The sequence below is a fragment of the Leucoraja erinacea genome, chromosome 2 (assembly GCF_028641065.1).
Source record: "Leucoraja erinacea ecotype New England chromosome 2, Leri_hhj_1, whole genome shotgun sequence".
NCBI classification, from domain to species: Eukaryota; Metazoa; Chordata; class Chondrichthyes; order Rajiformes; family Rajidae; genus Leucoraja; species Leucoraja erinaceus.
Window position 1 is genome coordinate 112,272,651 of NC_073378.1, and position 17,380 is coordinate 112,290,030.

General features: G+C 46.0%; 1 protein-coding gene across 1 annotated transcript in view; it reads left to right on the forward strand.

The window, feature by feature from the left end:
• The window catches only part of LOC129714255 (sodium channel protein type 4 subunit alpha-like), a 297,253-nt gene that overhangs the window by 84,151 nt on the left and 195,722 nt on the right, over positions 1-17,380 (forward strand). Inside the window, 3 exon segments of the mRNA XM_055663806.1 lie at positions 3,877-4,198; positions 9,176-9,294; positions 15,414-15,503. Of these exon segments, the coding sequence (XP_055519781.1) occupies positions 3,935-4,198; positions 9,176-9,294; positions 15,414-15,503 (473 nt within the window). The 5' untranslated portion in view covers positions 3,877-3,934.

A 17,380-nucleotide genomic window follows, 5' to 3' on the forward strand; every position in this document is an offset into this window, starting at 1 on the left:
TCTTTTCATCTCTGTCCAACCTTCTGCCTTTCGAAATCCCTCCTCATCTGTATCAACCTATCACTTGCCAGACTTTGTCCTGCCCCTCCTCTATCCCATCTTTTCCCCCCCACCTCACCACAGTCTGAAGAAGGGTCCCCACCGAAAACATCACATACATGTTCTTCCAACCTGCTGAGTTACTCCAGCAATCTTTGTCTTTCTTTGTAAATCAGCATCTGCAATTCTGTTTTGAAGAAGGGTCCCAACCCAAACCATCACCCATCCATTTTCTCCAGAGATGCTGTCTGACCCCAGCACTTTGTGCCTTGTTCTTTATAAAGTTATAACATTACCCAGCATGGGAAAAAGGCTCTTCAGCCAATTTGTTCATGCTGGCCAAGATGACTTTGTCCAAATTTGGCCCACATGCCTCTGAACATTTACTATCCATGTACTTGTCCTCATGTCTATTTAGCATTGTAATTGTACCATCCTCTACAGCTTCCTCTGGCAGCTCGTTCCGTACACTCGTGATAATCTGTGTGAAAATGTTGCCCCTCAGGCCCTTTTTAAATCTTTCCCTTCTCACTTTACACCTACACCTTCTGGTTCTTGATTCCCCTACCCTGGGAAAAAGACTGTGATTGCATCTTATCAATTCACCTTCATGATCTGATACATCCCCAGAAGATCTCCTGCACTCCAAGCAATGAAGTCTTAGCCAGCCCAACGCTATAGCTCAGGCCCTTGAATCCTGGCAACATCCTTGTGAATCTTCTCTGCACACTTGCCAGCTTAATGGCGTCTTTCCTACAGCAGGGTGATCAAAACTGAAAATAATACTTCAACTAACATGTACCCTCTAGTTTTAGACTCCCCTACCCTGGGAAAAAGACTGCATCTATTAACCACATTTTCACCCCTCCTGATTATATTTGAGTTGAGTTTAGTTTAGTTTATTGTCACGTGCGCCGAGGTACAGTGGAAAGCTTTTGTTGCATAGAAACATAGAAACATAGAAACATAGAAAATAGGTGCTGGAGGAGGCCATTCGGCCCTTCGAGCAGCACCGCCATTCATTGTGATCATGGCTGATCGTCCACACTCAATAACCCGTGCCTGCCTTCTCCCCATATCCCTTGACTCCACTAGTTCCTAGAGCTCTATCTAATTCTCTCTTAAATCCATCCAGTGACTTGTCCTCCACTGCCCTCTGTGGCAGGGAATTCCATAAATTGAAATGAAATGAAATGAAATGATTCAATTTATTGTCATTGTCAGTGTACAGTACAGAGACAACGAAATGCATTTTTAGCATCTCCCTTGAAAGGGAGACACAGGGCGTCGCGGTGTGCCCGCGCCTGCCGCCGTACATTCACAACTCTCTGAGTGAAATTCTCTGAGCGAAATTCACAACTCTCTGAGTGAAAAGGTTTTTCTCACCTCAGTCTTAAATGACCTCCCCTTTATTCTAAGACCTGTGGCCCCTGGTTCTGGACTCGCGCAACATTGGGAACATTTTTCCTGCATCTAGCTTGTCCAGTCATTTTATAATTTTATATGTTTCTATAAGTTCCCCCTCATCCTTCTAAATACAGTGAATACAAGCCTAGTCTTTTCAATATTTCATCATATGACAGTCCCACCATCCCAGGGATCAATCTCATGAATCTACGCTGCACTGCCTCAATCACAAGGATTTCCTTCCTCAAATTAGGAGACCAAAACTGTACACAATACTCTAGATGTTGCGAGCTAACCAGTCAGTGGGAAGACAATACATGATTACTATCGAGCCATCCACAGTGTACAAATACATGCTGCTGTTGGAGTAGGGATTTAAAAGAGTGGAGCGATTGAAATGCATGATTGCAGATCCACTTCTGTGACCAGCATGCAAAGAGTCACCTGGCTTGGGCACCTTGGGATCTTGGATCACTTTTATACGTACCTCAACCTTCAGCCTGCTAAACTCCAGAGAAAGTAGTCCCACACAATATAGCCTCTCCTTAAAACTCAAGCCTTCCAGTCCTTGTCAAACTTTACTGCTTAATTACATCCTTCCACTGCGAGGTGACCAGAACTTTACACAGTATTCCAAATATGGTCTCAGCAACATCTTGTACAGTTGTAGCATAATCCTGTACTCAATGCCTTGACTGATGAAGGCAAGTGTGCCAAATGCTACCTTCTTCACCACCCAGTCTATCTGCATCTACCTATTGGATAATAAATAGTTTAAATTAAGTTCTGCCTGAGTTTAGTTTATTGTCACGTGTACTGAGGTACAGAGAAAAGTTTATGTCGTGTGCGAACCAGTCAGAGAAAAGACGATGCATGATTACAATCAAGCCGTCCACAGTGTACAGATATGGGATAACGGGCCCACCGAGTCTGTGCCGACCAGCGATCACCCCATACACACGAGCACTATACTATACACTAGGCCAATTTACAATTTTACTGAAGCAAATTAACCTACAAATCTGTACGTCTTTGGATTGGGGAGGAAACAGGAGCACTGGAGAAAGCCCACGCGGTCACAGGGAGAACGTGCAAACTCTGTAGAGACAGCATTCATAGTCAGGATCAAACCCAGACTCTAGCACTGGAAGGCAGCAACGTTACCACTGTGTCACCCTAAGTTTAATTTAGTTTTGTTTTGATTTAGTTTTGGTTTACTTTTAGATTAGTTTAGTTTATTATTGTCACGTGTATCGAGGTACAGTGAAAAGGTTTTTGTTGCGTGCTATCTTGTCAGCGAAAAGACTGTACATCATTACAATTAAGCTGTACACAGTTTACAGATAGATGACAAAGGGTATAACGTTTAGTTCAAGATAAAGTCCAGCAAAGTCCGATTAAAGGTAGTATGAGGGTCTCCAATGAGGTAGCTCAGGACCGCTCTCTAGTTGTTGGTAGGATGGTTCAGTTGCCTGATAACAGCTGGGAAGAAATTGTCCCTGAATCTAGAGGTCTGCGTTTTCATACTTTTGTACCCCTTGCCAAATGGGAGAGGGGAGAAGAGCGAGTGTCGGGGGTGAGACTCAAAGGGGAAATTACCAAAGGAAATCTGAGGGGCAACTTTTTACACACAGAGGGTAGTGGGGACACAGAACGAGGTGCCAGAGGAAGATGTAAAGGGGGGTACATTTACAATATTTAAAAGACATTTGGACAGGTAAGTACACAAAGTGTTGGAGTAATTCAGCGGGTCAGGCAGCATCTGTGGAAAACAAGGATAAGTGATGTTTCGTGTTGGGACCCTTACTGTACTGATAGAGTGGGTGTGGAGAGGATGTTTCCACCAGTGGGGGAGTATAGGACCAGACGGCACAGCCTCAGAATGAAAGGACGAACCTTTAAAAAGGTGATGAGAAGGAATTTCTTCAGTCAGAGGGTGGTGAATCTGTGAATTCATTGCCAGATTGCCAGACGGAGATTGATAGATTCTTGATTTGTACAGGTGTCAGGGGTTATGGGGAGAAGGTAGGAGAATGGGGTTGAGAGGGAAAGTTAGATCATGCATAACGGCATTTCATTTGGACCTCCAGGGGTCCAAATGACAATTAAATATACTCTTGACTCTTGACTCTTGACCCCCTTACTAATCAAGAATCTGTCAATCTCCAACTTTAAATGTACATTGACTTGGCCCCTGTGGCAATGAATTCCACAGATTCATCATCCTCTGACTAAAAAAAATCCTTCTCATCTTCTTTGTAAAGGTACGTCCTTTTATTCTGAGGCTATGGCCTCTGGTCCTAGACTCTCCCACTAGTGGAAACATCCTCTCTATCCAAGCCTTTCACTACTCGGTAAAATAATGAACTCGACCCGGCCCTCCGGCGATGGGTTAACCTTTGTGCCCAGCTTCTGTTTCTTTTGCCGCAGGTTAATCATTTCCATTGCTGAAGAGTAAAGACTCGTCAAGGAGGTGCAGGATGAAAAGATGGCACTCCTGTTCGTACCGTCAGGACCTCACTGTCTGCGTCGGTTCACTTGCGAGTCCCTGGCTGCCATCGAGAGGCGGATCGCTGAGGAGCAAGCGCTCGTCGCCAGGAAGGATCACAAAGAGGAGGGTGAGGAGGAAAAGCCCACTCCACACTGTGACCTGGAGGCGGGCAAACAGCTGCCCATCATCTACGGCGACGTCCCATCAAAACTCATTGGTCAGCCATTGGAGGACCTGGACTCCTTCTACAGCAACAAGAAGGTAACCATATAACCATAATAACAATAACAATTACAGCACGGAAACAGGCTATCTCGACCCTTCTAGTCCGTGCAGAACACATATTCTCCCCTAGTCCCATACACCTGCGTTCAGATTCAGATTCAGATTCAATTTTAATTGTCCTTGTCAGTGTACAGTACAGAGACAACAAAATGCATTATTAGAGGGTTATGGTTCAGACCATAACCCTCCATTCCTTTCCCGTCCATATAACTATCCAATTTATTTTTAAATGATAAAAACACTGGAAGCTCATTCCACACAGCCAACACTCTCTGAGTAATGAAGTTCCCCCTCATGTTACTCCTAACCTTCTGTCCCTTAATTCTCAAGTCATGTCCCCTTGTTTGAATCTTCCCTACTCTCAGTGGGAAAAGCTTATCCACGTCAACTCTGTCTATTCCTCTCATCATTTTAAAGACCTCTATCAAGTCCCCCCTTAACCTTCTGCGCTCCAAAGGTAGGCAGGCAGAGCCAAGAGAGAGGGAGGCGGAGTGAGTACCCAGATTACTGCCGCTGCCAGCTGGGATTAAAGGCCCTGTCCCACTTTCCTGAGTTACTCACGAGCTCTCCCGAGTTTTCCCCTTGATTCGAACTCAGAGAATTACGGCAATAGCTGTTCCTAGGTACTCGGGGCTATTTTTTTAACTCGTGGACATTTTTCAACATGTTGAGAAAACGTCCTGACTTACCTGATGCCCCGAGTTCCTACGGCTGGCATTACGAGCCGCTACGAAACATCTACGGACTCCTACGGCCTCCTACGAGCTCGCTACCGACATTACCCGACATTCCCCGAGTTTGAATCAAGGGGAAAACTCGGGAGAGTTTGTGAGTAACTCGGGAAAGTGGGACAGGGCCTTTACAACAAGTAGGTTGGCCCTCCAAGGCCCACTGGTTTTTGAATTGATTGAAAGATACAGCATGGAATCAGCAACTCTCCCGGTTGCTAACCATTGCTAACTCCCCTTCCCATTCCCACACTGACCTTTCTGTCCTGGTCCTGGTTCTGTCCTGGTCCTCCTGCATTGCCCGGGTAGAGGCCACATGTGAGCTTGGAGAGCTTACAACCCAATGGTGTAAATGTTAAATTCTCCAATTCTGGGTATCCTCTAAAACCCCCCCCCCCCCCCCCCCCCCCCCCACCCCTTTCACACGTCATTGGAGCAGAATTAGGCCATTCGGTCCATCGAGTCAACTCCGCCATTCAATCATGGCTGATCTATCCTTCCCTCTCTTCTATTACTTCACCCACACTAATCTCCATGCCATCTCTACTTTCTCCCCAATACACCCCCTTACTCTACCCCCCCCCCCCCCCCACCTCTATGCCCCACTGGACTCCCACCTCTTTCCCCCCGGGGGCCCCACCCCAAACCCCACCCTCTACTTTCCTCCTTCATAATTCTAAACTCTTCAATTATCTCACATCTTGCGCTTGTACCTCTGGCTGTTCCAACCATCTGCCTATCAACAACCCCCCCTCGCCAGTGCCCACCTATTACCTGTCACGTTTTGCCCTGCCTCTCTCCTCGTCTACCTTTCTTCTCCCCCCCCCCTCCGCAGTCAGTCCGAAGAAGGGTCTTGACCAATCCATGTTCTCCAGAGATGCTGCCCTGCCTGACCCTCTGAGTTACTCCAGCACTTTGTGTCCTTTTGTGTATTAATCTATATCTGCGGTGCCTTCTTTCCTCAAAATAAAAACAGTCCATTACAAAACAAAGCCTATTCTACACCAGTCTATCATTTTTTTTTCTAGCATTACCCTTTTTAGCGCAGAATCTATTTTACATCATTTCACTTTACAACAGAATCTATCATGCACTGGATCTATTTGTGGACACTATAAACGGCAGGAAAGAGGGTGCCAGCTGGTAGAGTCATAGCTGATAAATCTGGTCGAGTCATAGCTGATAAATCTAACCAAGTACATGATGCTTTCACCAAACTGACCTAATCTCAGGTGCTCTCTGTGTGGTGTTTGCATGTTCTCCCCATGACCACATGGTGCTCCAGTTTCCACCCACATCCCAAAGACGTGCAGGTTTGTAGGTTAATTGGTGTATTTAAATTGCCCCTAATGTGTAGACAATAAAAAATAGACAATAGGTGCAGGAGTAGGCCATTCGGCCCCTTGAGCCAGCATCACCATTCACTGTGATCATGGCTGATCACCCACAATCAGTACCCGTTTTTGCCTTCTCACCATATCCCCTGACCGCTATCTTTGAGAGCTCTATCTGTCTCTTTTTAAAGCATTCAGAGAATTGGCCTCCACTGCCCTCTGAGGCAGATAATTCCACAGATTCACAACTCTCTGCGTGAAAAAGCTTTTCCTCATCTCCAGTCTAAATGGCCTACCGTATATATTTAAATTGTGGCTCCTAGTTCTGCACTCCCTCAACATCGGGAACATGTTTCCTGCCTCTAGCGTGCCCAATCCCTTAATAATCTTATATGTTTCAATAAGATTCCCTCTCATCCTTCTAAATTCCAGAGTATACAAGCCTAGCCGCTCCATTCTATCAACATTTGACAGTCCCGCTAACCCAGGAATTAACCTCGTGAACCTGCGCTGCACTCCCTCAATAGCAAGAATGTCCTTCGTCAAATTGGGAGACCAAAATTGCACACAATACTCCAGGTGTGGTCTCACTAGAGCCCTGTATAACTGCAGAAGGACCTCTTTGCTCCTATACTCAACTCCTCTTGTTATGAAGCCCAACATGCCATTAGCTTTCTTCACTGCCTGCTGTACCTGCTTGCTTGCTTTCATTGACTGATGAACAAGGATCCCCAGATCCCGTTGTACTTCCCATTTTTCCCAGCTTGAAGTGGATGCAAAATTGGGATCACATAGAACTAGTGTGAACGGGTGATCGACGGCCGGCATGGACTTGGTGGACCGAAGGGATGTTTCCAGGCTATATTTTTCAATCATTTAATCAAAAAAAATACTGAACACGCTGTTGAAACTACAGCAGAGACTCCCAATAAGAGCAATATTATTTCTTTTGTGCATTGTAGTGGATGGGAGATAGTTGGATAGCGTAAATTTTGTATAGGTAGTCGATCACTAGTTACCTACATACCTGGAGCCTGCAGATGGTCTTGAAGGTAAAAAAATGCAATCATCTCCATTTGGATTTGCATTATCGCTATGTGCAGCCAATAAGCTTGGCTTTTTTTTTAAAAACAGCTTAAAATGACACGACAAATCGGATGTTTAAAATTCACAAATTTTGATGAATAGAACCAAGTTGATTCTTTCACCATTTTTTTACTAACCACATCATAACCAGTTATGTCATGGTGAATCCTTTTGGGGGCAGCGCGGTGGCACAGCGGTAGAGTTGCTGCCTTACAGCGCCAGAAATACAGGTTCAATCCTGACTACGGGTGCTTGTCGACACTGAGTTTCTATGTTTTCCCTGTGACCTTCAGTTACCTCCTGCACTCCGAAGATGTACAGGTTTGTAGGCGAAATTGTCCCTAGTGTGTGTAGGATAGTATTAGTGTACAGGATCGCTGGTTGGCTCGGAGTTGGTGTGCCGAACGGCCAGTTTCATGCTTTATCTCTGAACTAAACTCAAATGCTCTTTGTTGACTGGCTTGGTATGTTCACCAGTAAGCTGTTATTGTGCTCCCTTCCTTATTTGAAGAAAACACATTTGGATAAGGATTTCACTCTTGGCAAGAACTCAGCTGTTTTGTGTTTACTCCAAGGCTGACAATAACTGTGTTTAATTACATTGCTGCATTCCCTCCAAGCCCACTGACTCATCACTGAATTCTAGTCCCCATCTCAGGTTGCAAAAGAAGGTGCTAAAGTTTAAAAGAATGAGCAGACACCTCTACATCCATGCCGTTCTGACCCACCATCTCTTCTGTTTAGCCTCTTTAATTTGGATTTTGAATCTGCAGTTCTTACATTAGAACTGGAACACTCTACACTATCTGCAGTGCATTAGCTTCACCTCTGTTGGGAACCAGAGGAAAGGCTGACTTGCCTTGACTTTAAGGTGGTTGACACAGCCGCAGTAGGGCTGTATGAAGGTGTTGGATAGATCGTTGGTGGACTTGGGGAAGAGCAAAGGGATGGGTTGCGTTGGGATCACTATAGGGGCGGCACAGTGGCACAGCTGGTAGAGCTGCAACCTCAAAGCGCCAGAGACCCGGGTTCAATCCTGACCTCGGTGGTGAAGGACCCTCAGGCTCTCGAGGATCCACATCACTCCTAACCTTGTGTGTTGTCTGTGTGGAGTTTGCACGTTCTCCCTGTGACCGTGTGGGTTTCCCCCGGGTGTTCCCGGTTTCCTCCCACATCCCAAAGATGTGCGGCTTTGTAGGTTAATTGGCCGCTGTAAATAACCGCTGGAATGTCCCACAGCTGACTGTGCCATACAGTATTTCAGACTGGTGTACTATGTATTACTGTGCCATACACTGCCATAGAGTATCCCACAGCACCAGATATTGTACTACAGTATCTCATCATCGTACAGTGTTGTATCGTCCTTCATGGTGACACACAATGGGCCACACATTGACGCAGCTGGCAGAGGCACTTCCTCACACAGCCGGAGATCTGGGTTCAATCCTGACCTCGGGTGCTGTCCGCTTGGAGTTTACACGCTCTCCCTGTGGTCCCATGGGATTTTCCTCCGGGTGCTCCGGTTTCTCCCCACATCCTAAAGACGTGTGGGTTTGTAGGTTAATTGGCCCAGTCTAAATTGCCCCTATTGTGTAGGGAGTGCGAATGTGGGATAAGAAAGCACTAGTGTGAATGGGTGATCGACGGTCAGCGTGAAACTCGGTCGGCCAAAGGGCCTGTTTCTGAACGCTGAAGCTCTGAACTAAACAATGAAGGGGGATACTTACATTTGCTGATCTGCTGTTGTGTGTTCTGTGATAATTACACTGTTGCTTGTTTACCTTAATGTCCATCTCTTTCAGACATTTATAGTACTCAACAAAGGGAAGACCATCTTCCGATTTAGTGCCACTGATGCGGTATACGTCCTGACTCCTTTTCACCGTGTTAGAAGAATAGCTATTAAAGTTTTAGTACATGCATATCCTTTCACTGGTGTAATCGTAAGTAAGTGAGGCTGATCTAATTAAAGCCTACTCTCTGTCTCTGGATTGAGCGGGAATGGTTCATGCGTTGATGTTTAGGGTGACGTGAAGATGGAGGTTACCAGCACTCTCGGCATATTTCGTGTGACAACCCTCTCGAACTGCTTTACGTCAACAGGTGATAACCCAAGCGGTATGGGTCACAAGAGAAACAAAAGAAGGCAGGAGCTCTGATGCCCAGATCTGTAAAAGCCACCATACCAATGGGGAATCAAACCCTTTAAAGAGTTTGGAGATGTTGAAAAGAGAGACAACGTTGGCTGGTGGTTCTCCACAAGATAACCTTTAGGCAATAGTCAAAGTATCATAAACCATGATGGACATCCCCAAGGTGCAAAGGCAGCTAATGTCCTTGGTCACATACTAGCATTTGGCCATTGCTTGCTAAGCCCACAGCCAGCCCCCAAACTAAGTCCTGGGCCATTTCACAAGGTATTTCAGTCAATTGCATTGCTATAGAAACATAGAAACATAGAAAATAGGTGCAGGAGTAGGCCATTCGGCCCTTCAAGTCTGCACCGCCATTCAATATGATCATGGCTGATCATCCAACTCAGTATCCTGTACCTGCCTTCTCTCCATACCCCCTGATCCATTTAGCCACAAGGGCCACGTCTAACTCCCTTTTAGATATAGCCAATGAACGGGCCTCAACTACCTTCTGTGGCAGAGAATTCCAGAGATTCAGTGACAGATACCAGCCATGCTCAATAGTTTCTAATTATTGCCAGTCAATATAATGTCCTTGCTTGAACACTGATGGGTGGTGCAGAATTAGCCCAAAGTAGATTGCCTGCTGGAGTTTGATTAGCTTGGAAACATGATCAAGGGCATTCCTCTAGTCCAACATCAAGAGAATTCAGTCCATCTACAATTGGATATGAAAGAAAGAGACCCATTTGTAATAAAACCCGTCAAAGATTGACTGATTAAAAATAAATCTCCTAATTGATTAGACAATCAGATTGTTGGTTAAAAAAAATGATGTGCCTCAAAGTAAAAAAAAACAAAACATCCAGGACCTTTCTCCACAGCTTCCTCGAGCAGCTCATTCCTCATACATACAGCCAGCCCTCTGCATGAAGAAATTGCCTTTGGGTCTATTTTAAATCATCCCCCTCTCACATTAAACCAACTCTTTGACCCTGAGAACATAACTGTGACCATTCACCATGTCTATGTCTCTTATCACCCCTCAGCCTCCTACACTCCAGGGAAACCAGTCCCAGCCATTTCAGCCTCTCAATAGACAAAAGGTGCAGGAGCAGGCCATTTGGCCCCTCGAGCCAGCACCGCCCTTCAATGTGACCATGGCTGATCATCCACAATCAGTACCCCGTTCCTGCCTTCTCCCCATATCCCCTGACTCCGCTATCTTTAAAAGCCCTGTCTAGCTCTCTCTTGAAACCATTCAGAGAACCGGCATCCACCGCCCTCTGAGGCAGAGAGGCTCTGCCACAGACTCACAACTCTCTGTGTGAAAATGTTTTTCCTTTCTAAATGGCATACCCCTTATTCTTAAACTGTGGCCTCTCAGTTATCTCCTTAGTTATCTCCTTTTAACTCAAACTGTCGAGTCCTGGTAACATCCTGGTGAATCTTTTCTCTCTCCTTTCGAGCCACCCATAGCAGAGTAAACTGAACTACACATAATGGTAGCTTGTAGGATCTGTAGGTCATTGGCTGGTGTAAATTGCCCTTAATGTGTAGGGATGAGAAACTGGGATAACATAGGACCAGTGTGAGTGGTCAGTGTGTTCGATGGTGGTCATTAACTCTATGGGAATGGGGGCCTGTTTCCATGCTGTATCTCTAAACTAAACTAATACCTCAAATGTGGTTTCACCAATGACTTGTACAGCTGTAACATGATGTCGGAACTCCTGTACTCAATACCGTTACCGATGAAGACAAGCGCGCCAAATGCCTTCTTCATCACCCTGCCTTTCAGGAAAACGTGTACCTGTACAGCTCAGTCTCTCTGCTCTACAACACTCCCAGAGGCTCGAGGCCTTATCAGTTAGGGGCACCACAGTAGCACAGCAGTAGAGCTCTGCCTTACAGCGCCAGGGACCCGGGTTTGATCCTGACTACGGGTGTGTCTGTATGGAGTTTGAACGTTCTCCCTGGGACCACATGGATTTTCTCTGGATGCTCTGGTTTCCTCCCACACTCCAAAGACATGCAGGTTTGTAGGTTCACAAAAATGCTGGAGAAACTCAGCGGGTGCAGCAGCATCAAGGAAATAGGCAACGTTTCGGGTTGAAACCCTTCTTCAGACTAATGTCTGCAGAAGGGTTTCGGCCTCGAAACATTGCCTATTTTCTTCGCTCCATAGATGCTGCTGCACCCGCTGAGTTTCTCCAGCATTTTTGTGTACCTTCGATTTTCCAGCATCTGCAGTTCCTTCTTAAACAGGTTTGTAGGTTAATTGGCTTCAGTAAAATTAGTGTATAGGATAGCGCTAGTGTACAGGGTGATGACTGGTCAGCGTCCTCGATTACCTCCAATTCTTACACACATTTAAGCATCTATATCCCTAAAAGGTGAGCTGTCAGTCCTGCCCCTCTCCCAACCATGGCTGTAACATTCCAGTCCCCTGTACTGAGTCCATGCTTCACCTTGAAACAAGGAACTGCAAATGCTGGTTTACCCCAAAGGCCACAAAGTGTTGGAGTAACTCAGTGGGTCCGGCAGCATCTCTAGAGAACATGGAAACATCACTTAACCAGGTCCTCCAGACCCGCTGAGTTACTCAGCACTTAGTTTCATTTCATGGCCCTCGAGGGCCTGAGCTATAGGGAGAGGATGAACAGGCTAGGACTTTATTCCTTGGAGCGAGGAAGGATGAGGGCGGTCTTATAGAGATAGTGTAAATACACAGAGCATTATACCCAGAGTAGGAGATTCAAGAACCAAGGACATAGGTTTAAGGTGACGGGAGAAAGATTTAATAGGAACCTGAGGGGCAACTTTTTACACAAAGGGTGGTAGGTATATAGAACGAGCTGCCGGAGGAGGTAGTTGAGTTAGGTACTATCACAACTTTTAAAAAACATTTGGACAGGTACATGGATAAGACGGGTTTAGAGGGATAAGGGCCAAATGCAGGCAGGTGGGACCAGTGTAGATGGGACACGTTGGTCGGCATGAGCAAACTGGGCCGAAGGGTCTGTGACTATGACATGCTTTACTTGTCCAGCTCCTTGCATTAAAATCAATGCAGTACAGTCCATGAGATCTTCCACGCTCCCTGCCTTACTCCTGCCTGATCTCTCTACTGAACATATTCCATTAACATCAATAGCAGGCTCTCTTTCCCCATCTGCCACACTATCACTTTGTTCCCATCCCCCTCCAGACTAGTTTAAACCCTCCCAAGTAACACTAGGATATCTCCCAGTCATTATATTGATCTCCCTTGCCTCTCCCCTGGAAGAGAACCCAAAGATCCATACACCTGAATCCATTTCCCCCATGCACCAGTACCCTAGCCACACATTTATCCATACCATCATCCTGTTCCATGCCTCACTCCCTCCTGCTACGGGGAGTAATCCTGAGATTACTGTGCCCTCTTGCTTCCGACAAGGGAGGAAGATTCTGACCGTCTCTGCCTCTTCTAGTCTGATATACACCACCTCCTTCTCATCTATGCCTCTTGTGAATGACAATGTTCTTGGTTCTCATGCGGTAGGAAGACTTAAACATTAAGAACAGATTTATTAGCTTCTGAACATCATACCCTCCTTAACCGGAGACTAATTTTTAATGTAGAATGTCCGAAGAAGGGTCTCGACCCAAAACGTCACCTATCCATGTTCTCCAGAGATGCTGCTGCCTCCCTGACCCAGTGAGTTACTCCAAGACACTGTGTCTGCTGGTTTACTGCCTTTTTTAAATAGTTGAACTCCAGTGGAGGAGGGTGGGGAAGGGGAGTGTGGGAATGTTGAAAGTGGATTGGGGGGAGGCGTTTTTCCCAGCTACGTGTTGCAGTGTGATGCAGCAGGGGAGTGTCTGGGGAAGCGGTTTTGACACCTCGCTGACTTCCCTGAATCACGTCGCACCTCGTGCCTGTCATGAGTTTCCATGTCACCCTGAGAGGCTGTCAGTCTGGGCCGTGCTGCCTTTGAAAGAGAGCTGGCTGGCGGGGAACTTCCTGGACAATGTGCGCAACAGCACGGTGGCGCATCGGCAGAGCTGCTGCCTTTCAGCGCCAGAGACCCGGGTCCGATCCAGACTGCGGGTGCTCTCTGTACGGAGTTTGTATGTTCACTCCGTGACCTGCTTGGGTTGTCTCCAGGTGCACCGGAACTGTACGGAGTGTAATGCATTCTCCCCGTGATCTCTCTCGTGGGTTTCTTCCATGTGCTCCGGTTTCAACCTCGCTCCAAAGACGTACAGGTTTGTAGGTTATTTGGCTTAAGTAAAAATTATAAATTGTCCCTAGTGTAAGAATAGTATATTGGGTGATCGCTGGTCGGCACGGACTCACTCGGTAGGCCAAAGAGCCTGTATCTCTAAACTAAACTAAACTAAAATATACCTCTGAGCCGTTGATGTCTGACCTGAGTGGGCACCTTGGTACATTAGCCGTCATCAGTCAGGGTATTGAGTATAGAAGTTGGGATGCTATGTTACAGTTGTACAAGATGTTTGTGAGGCCGCATTTGGAATATTGTGTTCAGTTTTGGCCACCCTGCTATAGAAAAGATGTCGTTAGGCTGGAACGAACGCAGGGAAGATTTATGAGGATGTTGCCAGGACTTGACGGCTAGAGGGAGAGGTTGAGCAGGCTGGGACTTTATTCTTTGGAATACAGGAGTATGAAGGGGTGATCTTGTAGAGCTGTGCAAGATCATGAGGGGAATAGATCGGGTGAATACACAAAGTCTAAAGTAAAGTCTTGGAATTTCCTCACTCAATTGAGATTTAGTAGGAAGAAGATACAGGGGTAAGGGCAGAGGGTCAGGGTCAAACAAGGGGCATGGAACTCCAGGCTGCCCAACCAATAACTACTCTGCAGTAAAACATGAGGATGCCCCTGTCTAATAGCCTTGCTAAAGTTAAGGACCTGTGAGCATGCTGTTTCTAAATGACCAAATTTAAAGTCAGGCTGGGCAGTGGTAAATCTATTCAGAAATAAATTAAAAATGGGAGGTGTTTGAACTGGATTTACAATATTGTGTTCAGTTTTGGGCACCATGTGATAGGAACGATATTACCATGCTTGAAAGGGTGCATAGATGATTTACGAGGATGTTGCCAGGACTCGAGGGCCTGAGCAATAGGGAGACATTGAACAAGCGAGGACTTTATTCCTTGGAGCGCAGGGGGATGAGGCATGGTCTTATAGAGATGTATACGATCATGAGAGGAATAGATCGGGTAAACGCACATGTTGTTGCCCAGAGTAGGGGAATCAAGAGCCAGAGGACATAAGTTGAGGGGGTTAAGATTTAATTGGAACTTTTTTTACATAAAGGGAGGTGGGTGTATGGAGCGAGCTGCTGGAGGATGTAGTTGAGGCAGGAACTATCTCAACATTTAAGAAACATTTAGACAGGTGCATGGATAGGATAGGTTTAGGGGGATATGGGCTAAATGCAGACAGCTGGAACTGCGCTAAAGGCCTTGTTTCCACGCATAACGTTACTGGTTGGCGCAGTGACGCGGATGGTAGAACCGTTGCTTCTCAGCACCAGGGAACCGGGTTTTCAATCTAGACCTTGTCTGCCGTCTGAAGAAGGGTCCCAACCCAAATTGTCACCTATCCATGTCTATAGAAGAGTCACAAACCGAAACGTCACCTATGCACAAGTCTGAAGAAGATACTCTGTCACTTTTATTTTAATCTAAACCAAACTGTCTATGAGATGAAAACCACCCTTCTGAATCTTGACCTTGCCAAATGGAATCTCAGCAGTTGACCAGGTAAGCAGACCCATGTTAGATGCGTCTTTGTTCCCGTACCCTGAAACCGTGCTTCAAAGTCATGTGTGTTGTTTTGCCAAGCGTTGCTGTGTCTCTGGATTCTCCTTAACTCACTCTTTACATTGTTCAATATCTTTATAATGTGCACTATTTTGACCAACTGTGTGTTCATGACAATGTCCGATCCCAAACCATGGACAAAACACGTTGAGTGAGTACAACGAACGCTGCCGCCTCTCTCTGTTCTGCCGCCGTGCTTTCTGCTTGCAAACCGTTGAAAATTCTGCTGTTTTCTTACTCCGATGCCCTAATTCCGTGATTAATGTTGACCTTTGAACTGTGCCCTTATCTGTCCCGTTGAAACGCTTTGCCGAGTGTATCTTGCCCTGTGAGACCCAAGTAAGTTCATATTTTTATGTACTGTATACCCAGTTCATAACTTGCCACCCTTACACACACACCCATCTTGCATCGCAGCCAACTCATGAAGCCACCCACCAACGTTTATCTCCATCAACCAAAACAAAATGGTTTGCTCTCTCGCTGTTTTTTCATTAAAGGAATTGAACAAAACAAAAAAAAGAGGACCTTTGCCTTAAAGATTAGAGATGGACTGAAGATCCTAAGAGCTGCAATTCTACATTGTTTTACTCTCATAATTGCCTCTTGGTCAGAGAAGAACCTTTTCAAATTCCAGCTGGTAAAATAAAATGGCACTGGTTATATTAATGGCTTCAAGTCTAACACTGAAAGGTGAACTGTTGCAAACAGACTGTTCCTTCCTTTAATGAAGTGGCCTGAATAAGATGAAATTACTCACCCCTGAAGGATGTACAACATTTATTTGTTTTCTTTTTCTGCTGAAAAGATGGGGTTCATTGATACTTAGCATGAAATGAACCCCAGAATGAGTCATTTCCCATTCGGAAAGGGAGCCCAGAACATACCTCTCAACTTTTAGCAACCTGGTGCATATTTGAAGTAAGCTAATACACACAGAACATAACAGGGTCAGCACGGCGGCGCAGTGGCAGAGTTGCTGCCTTACAGCGCCAGAGACCCGAGTTCAATCCTGACTATGGGTTCTGTCTGTATGGAGTTTGTACGTTCTCCCTGAGACTGCGTGGGTTTTCTCCGGGTTCTCCGGTTTCCTCCCACATTCCAAAGACGCACAGGTCTGTAGGTTAATTGGCTTTGGTAAGTTGTAAAATTGTCCCTAGAATGTAGGGTAGTGCTAGTGCACAGGGTGATCGCTGGTCGGTGCAGACCTGGTGGGTCACACGGCCTGTTTCTATGCTGTATCGCTAAAGTCTAATAGAAAGGACAGTCTTTGATAGATCAGTAGTTATAAAGGGACAAGCCCTCTTGTGAATTGGAGGCCTGGGTATAAATTACACCTGTTTGTTGACGGTCACATTTTGAAGAGGCAGGTAGAACAGTGGCACTACGGTAGAGTTGCAGCCTTACACTGCCTGAGACCCACAGGTTAGATCTTGACTACGGGTGCAGTTTGTACGGAATTTGTACGTTTTCCCTGTGACCGTGTGGGTTTTCTCCGCATGCTCCAGTCATTTCACACATTCCAGAGGTGTACAGGTTTGAAGGTTAATTGGCTTCTGTAAATTGACCCTAGTGTTAAATTGTCCTTAATGTGTAGGATAGAACCAGTGTGTGGGTGTTTGCTGGTTGGCATGGACTCAGTGGGCTGAACAGCCTGTTACCACACTGTAACTCTAAAACTAAAACTGAAAAACTACAAGCTAGCTCTCAGCCTTCACCTTGATGGACCTATATATCTGCACCCCTGGGTCTCTCCGTTCTACAACATGCTTCATGGCCCTACTATTTACTGTATAAGTCCTACCCTTGTAGGTCCTACCAAAATGCAACACTTTGCACCCCTTGTATTATGTTGGGGGGCACAGTGGAGCAGCAGTAGAGTTGCTGCCTTACAGCACCAGAGTCCCGAGTTCGATCCTGACTGCAGGGAGTTTGTATGTTCTCCCCGTGACCTCCGGGAGCTCCGGTTTCCTCCCACATTCCAAAGACGTACAGGTTTGTAGGTCAATTGGCTTTGGTTAAATGACA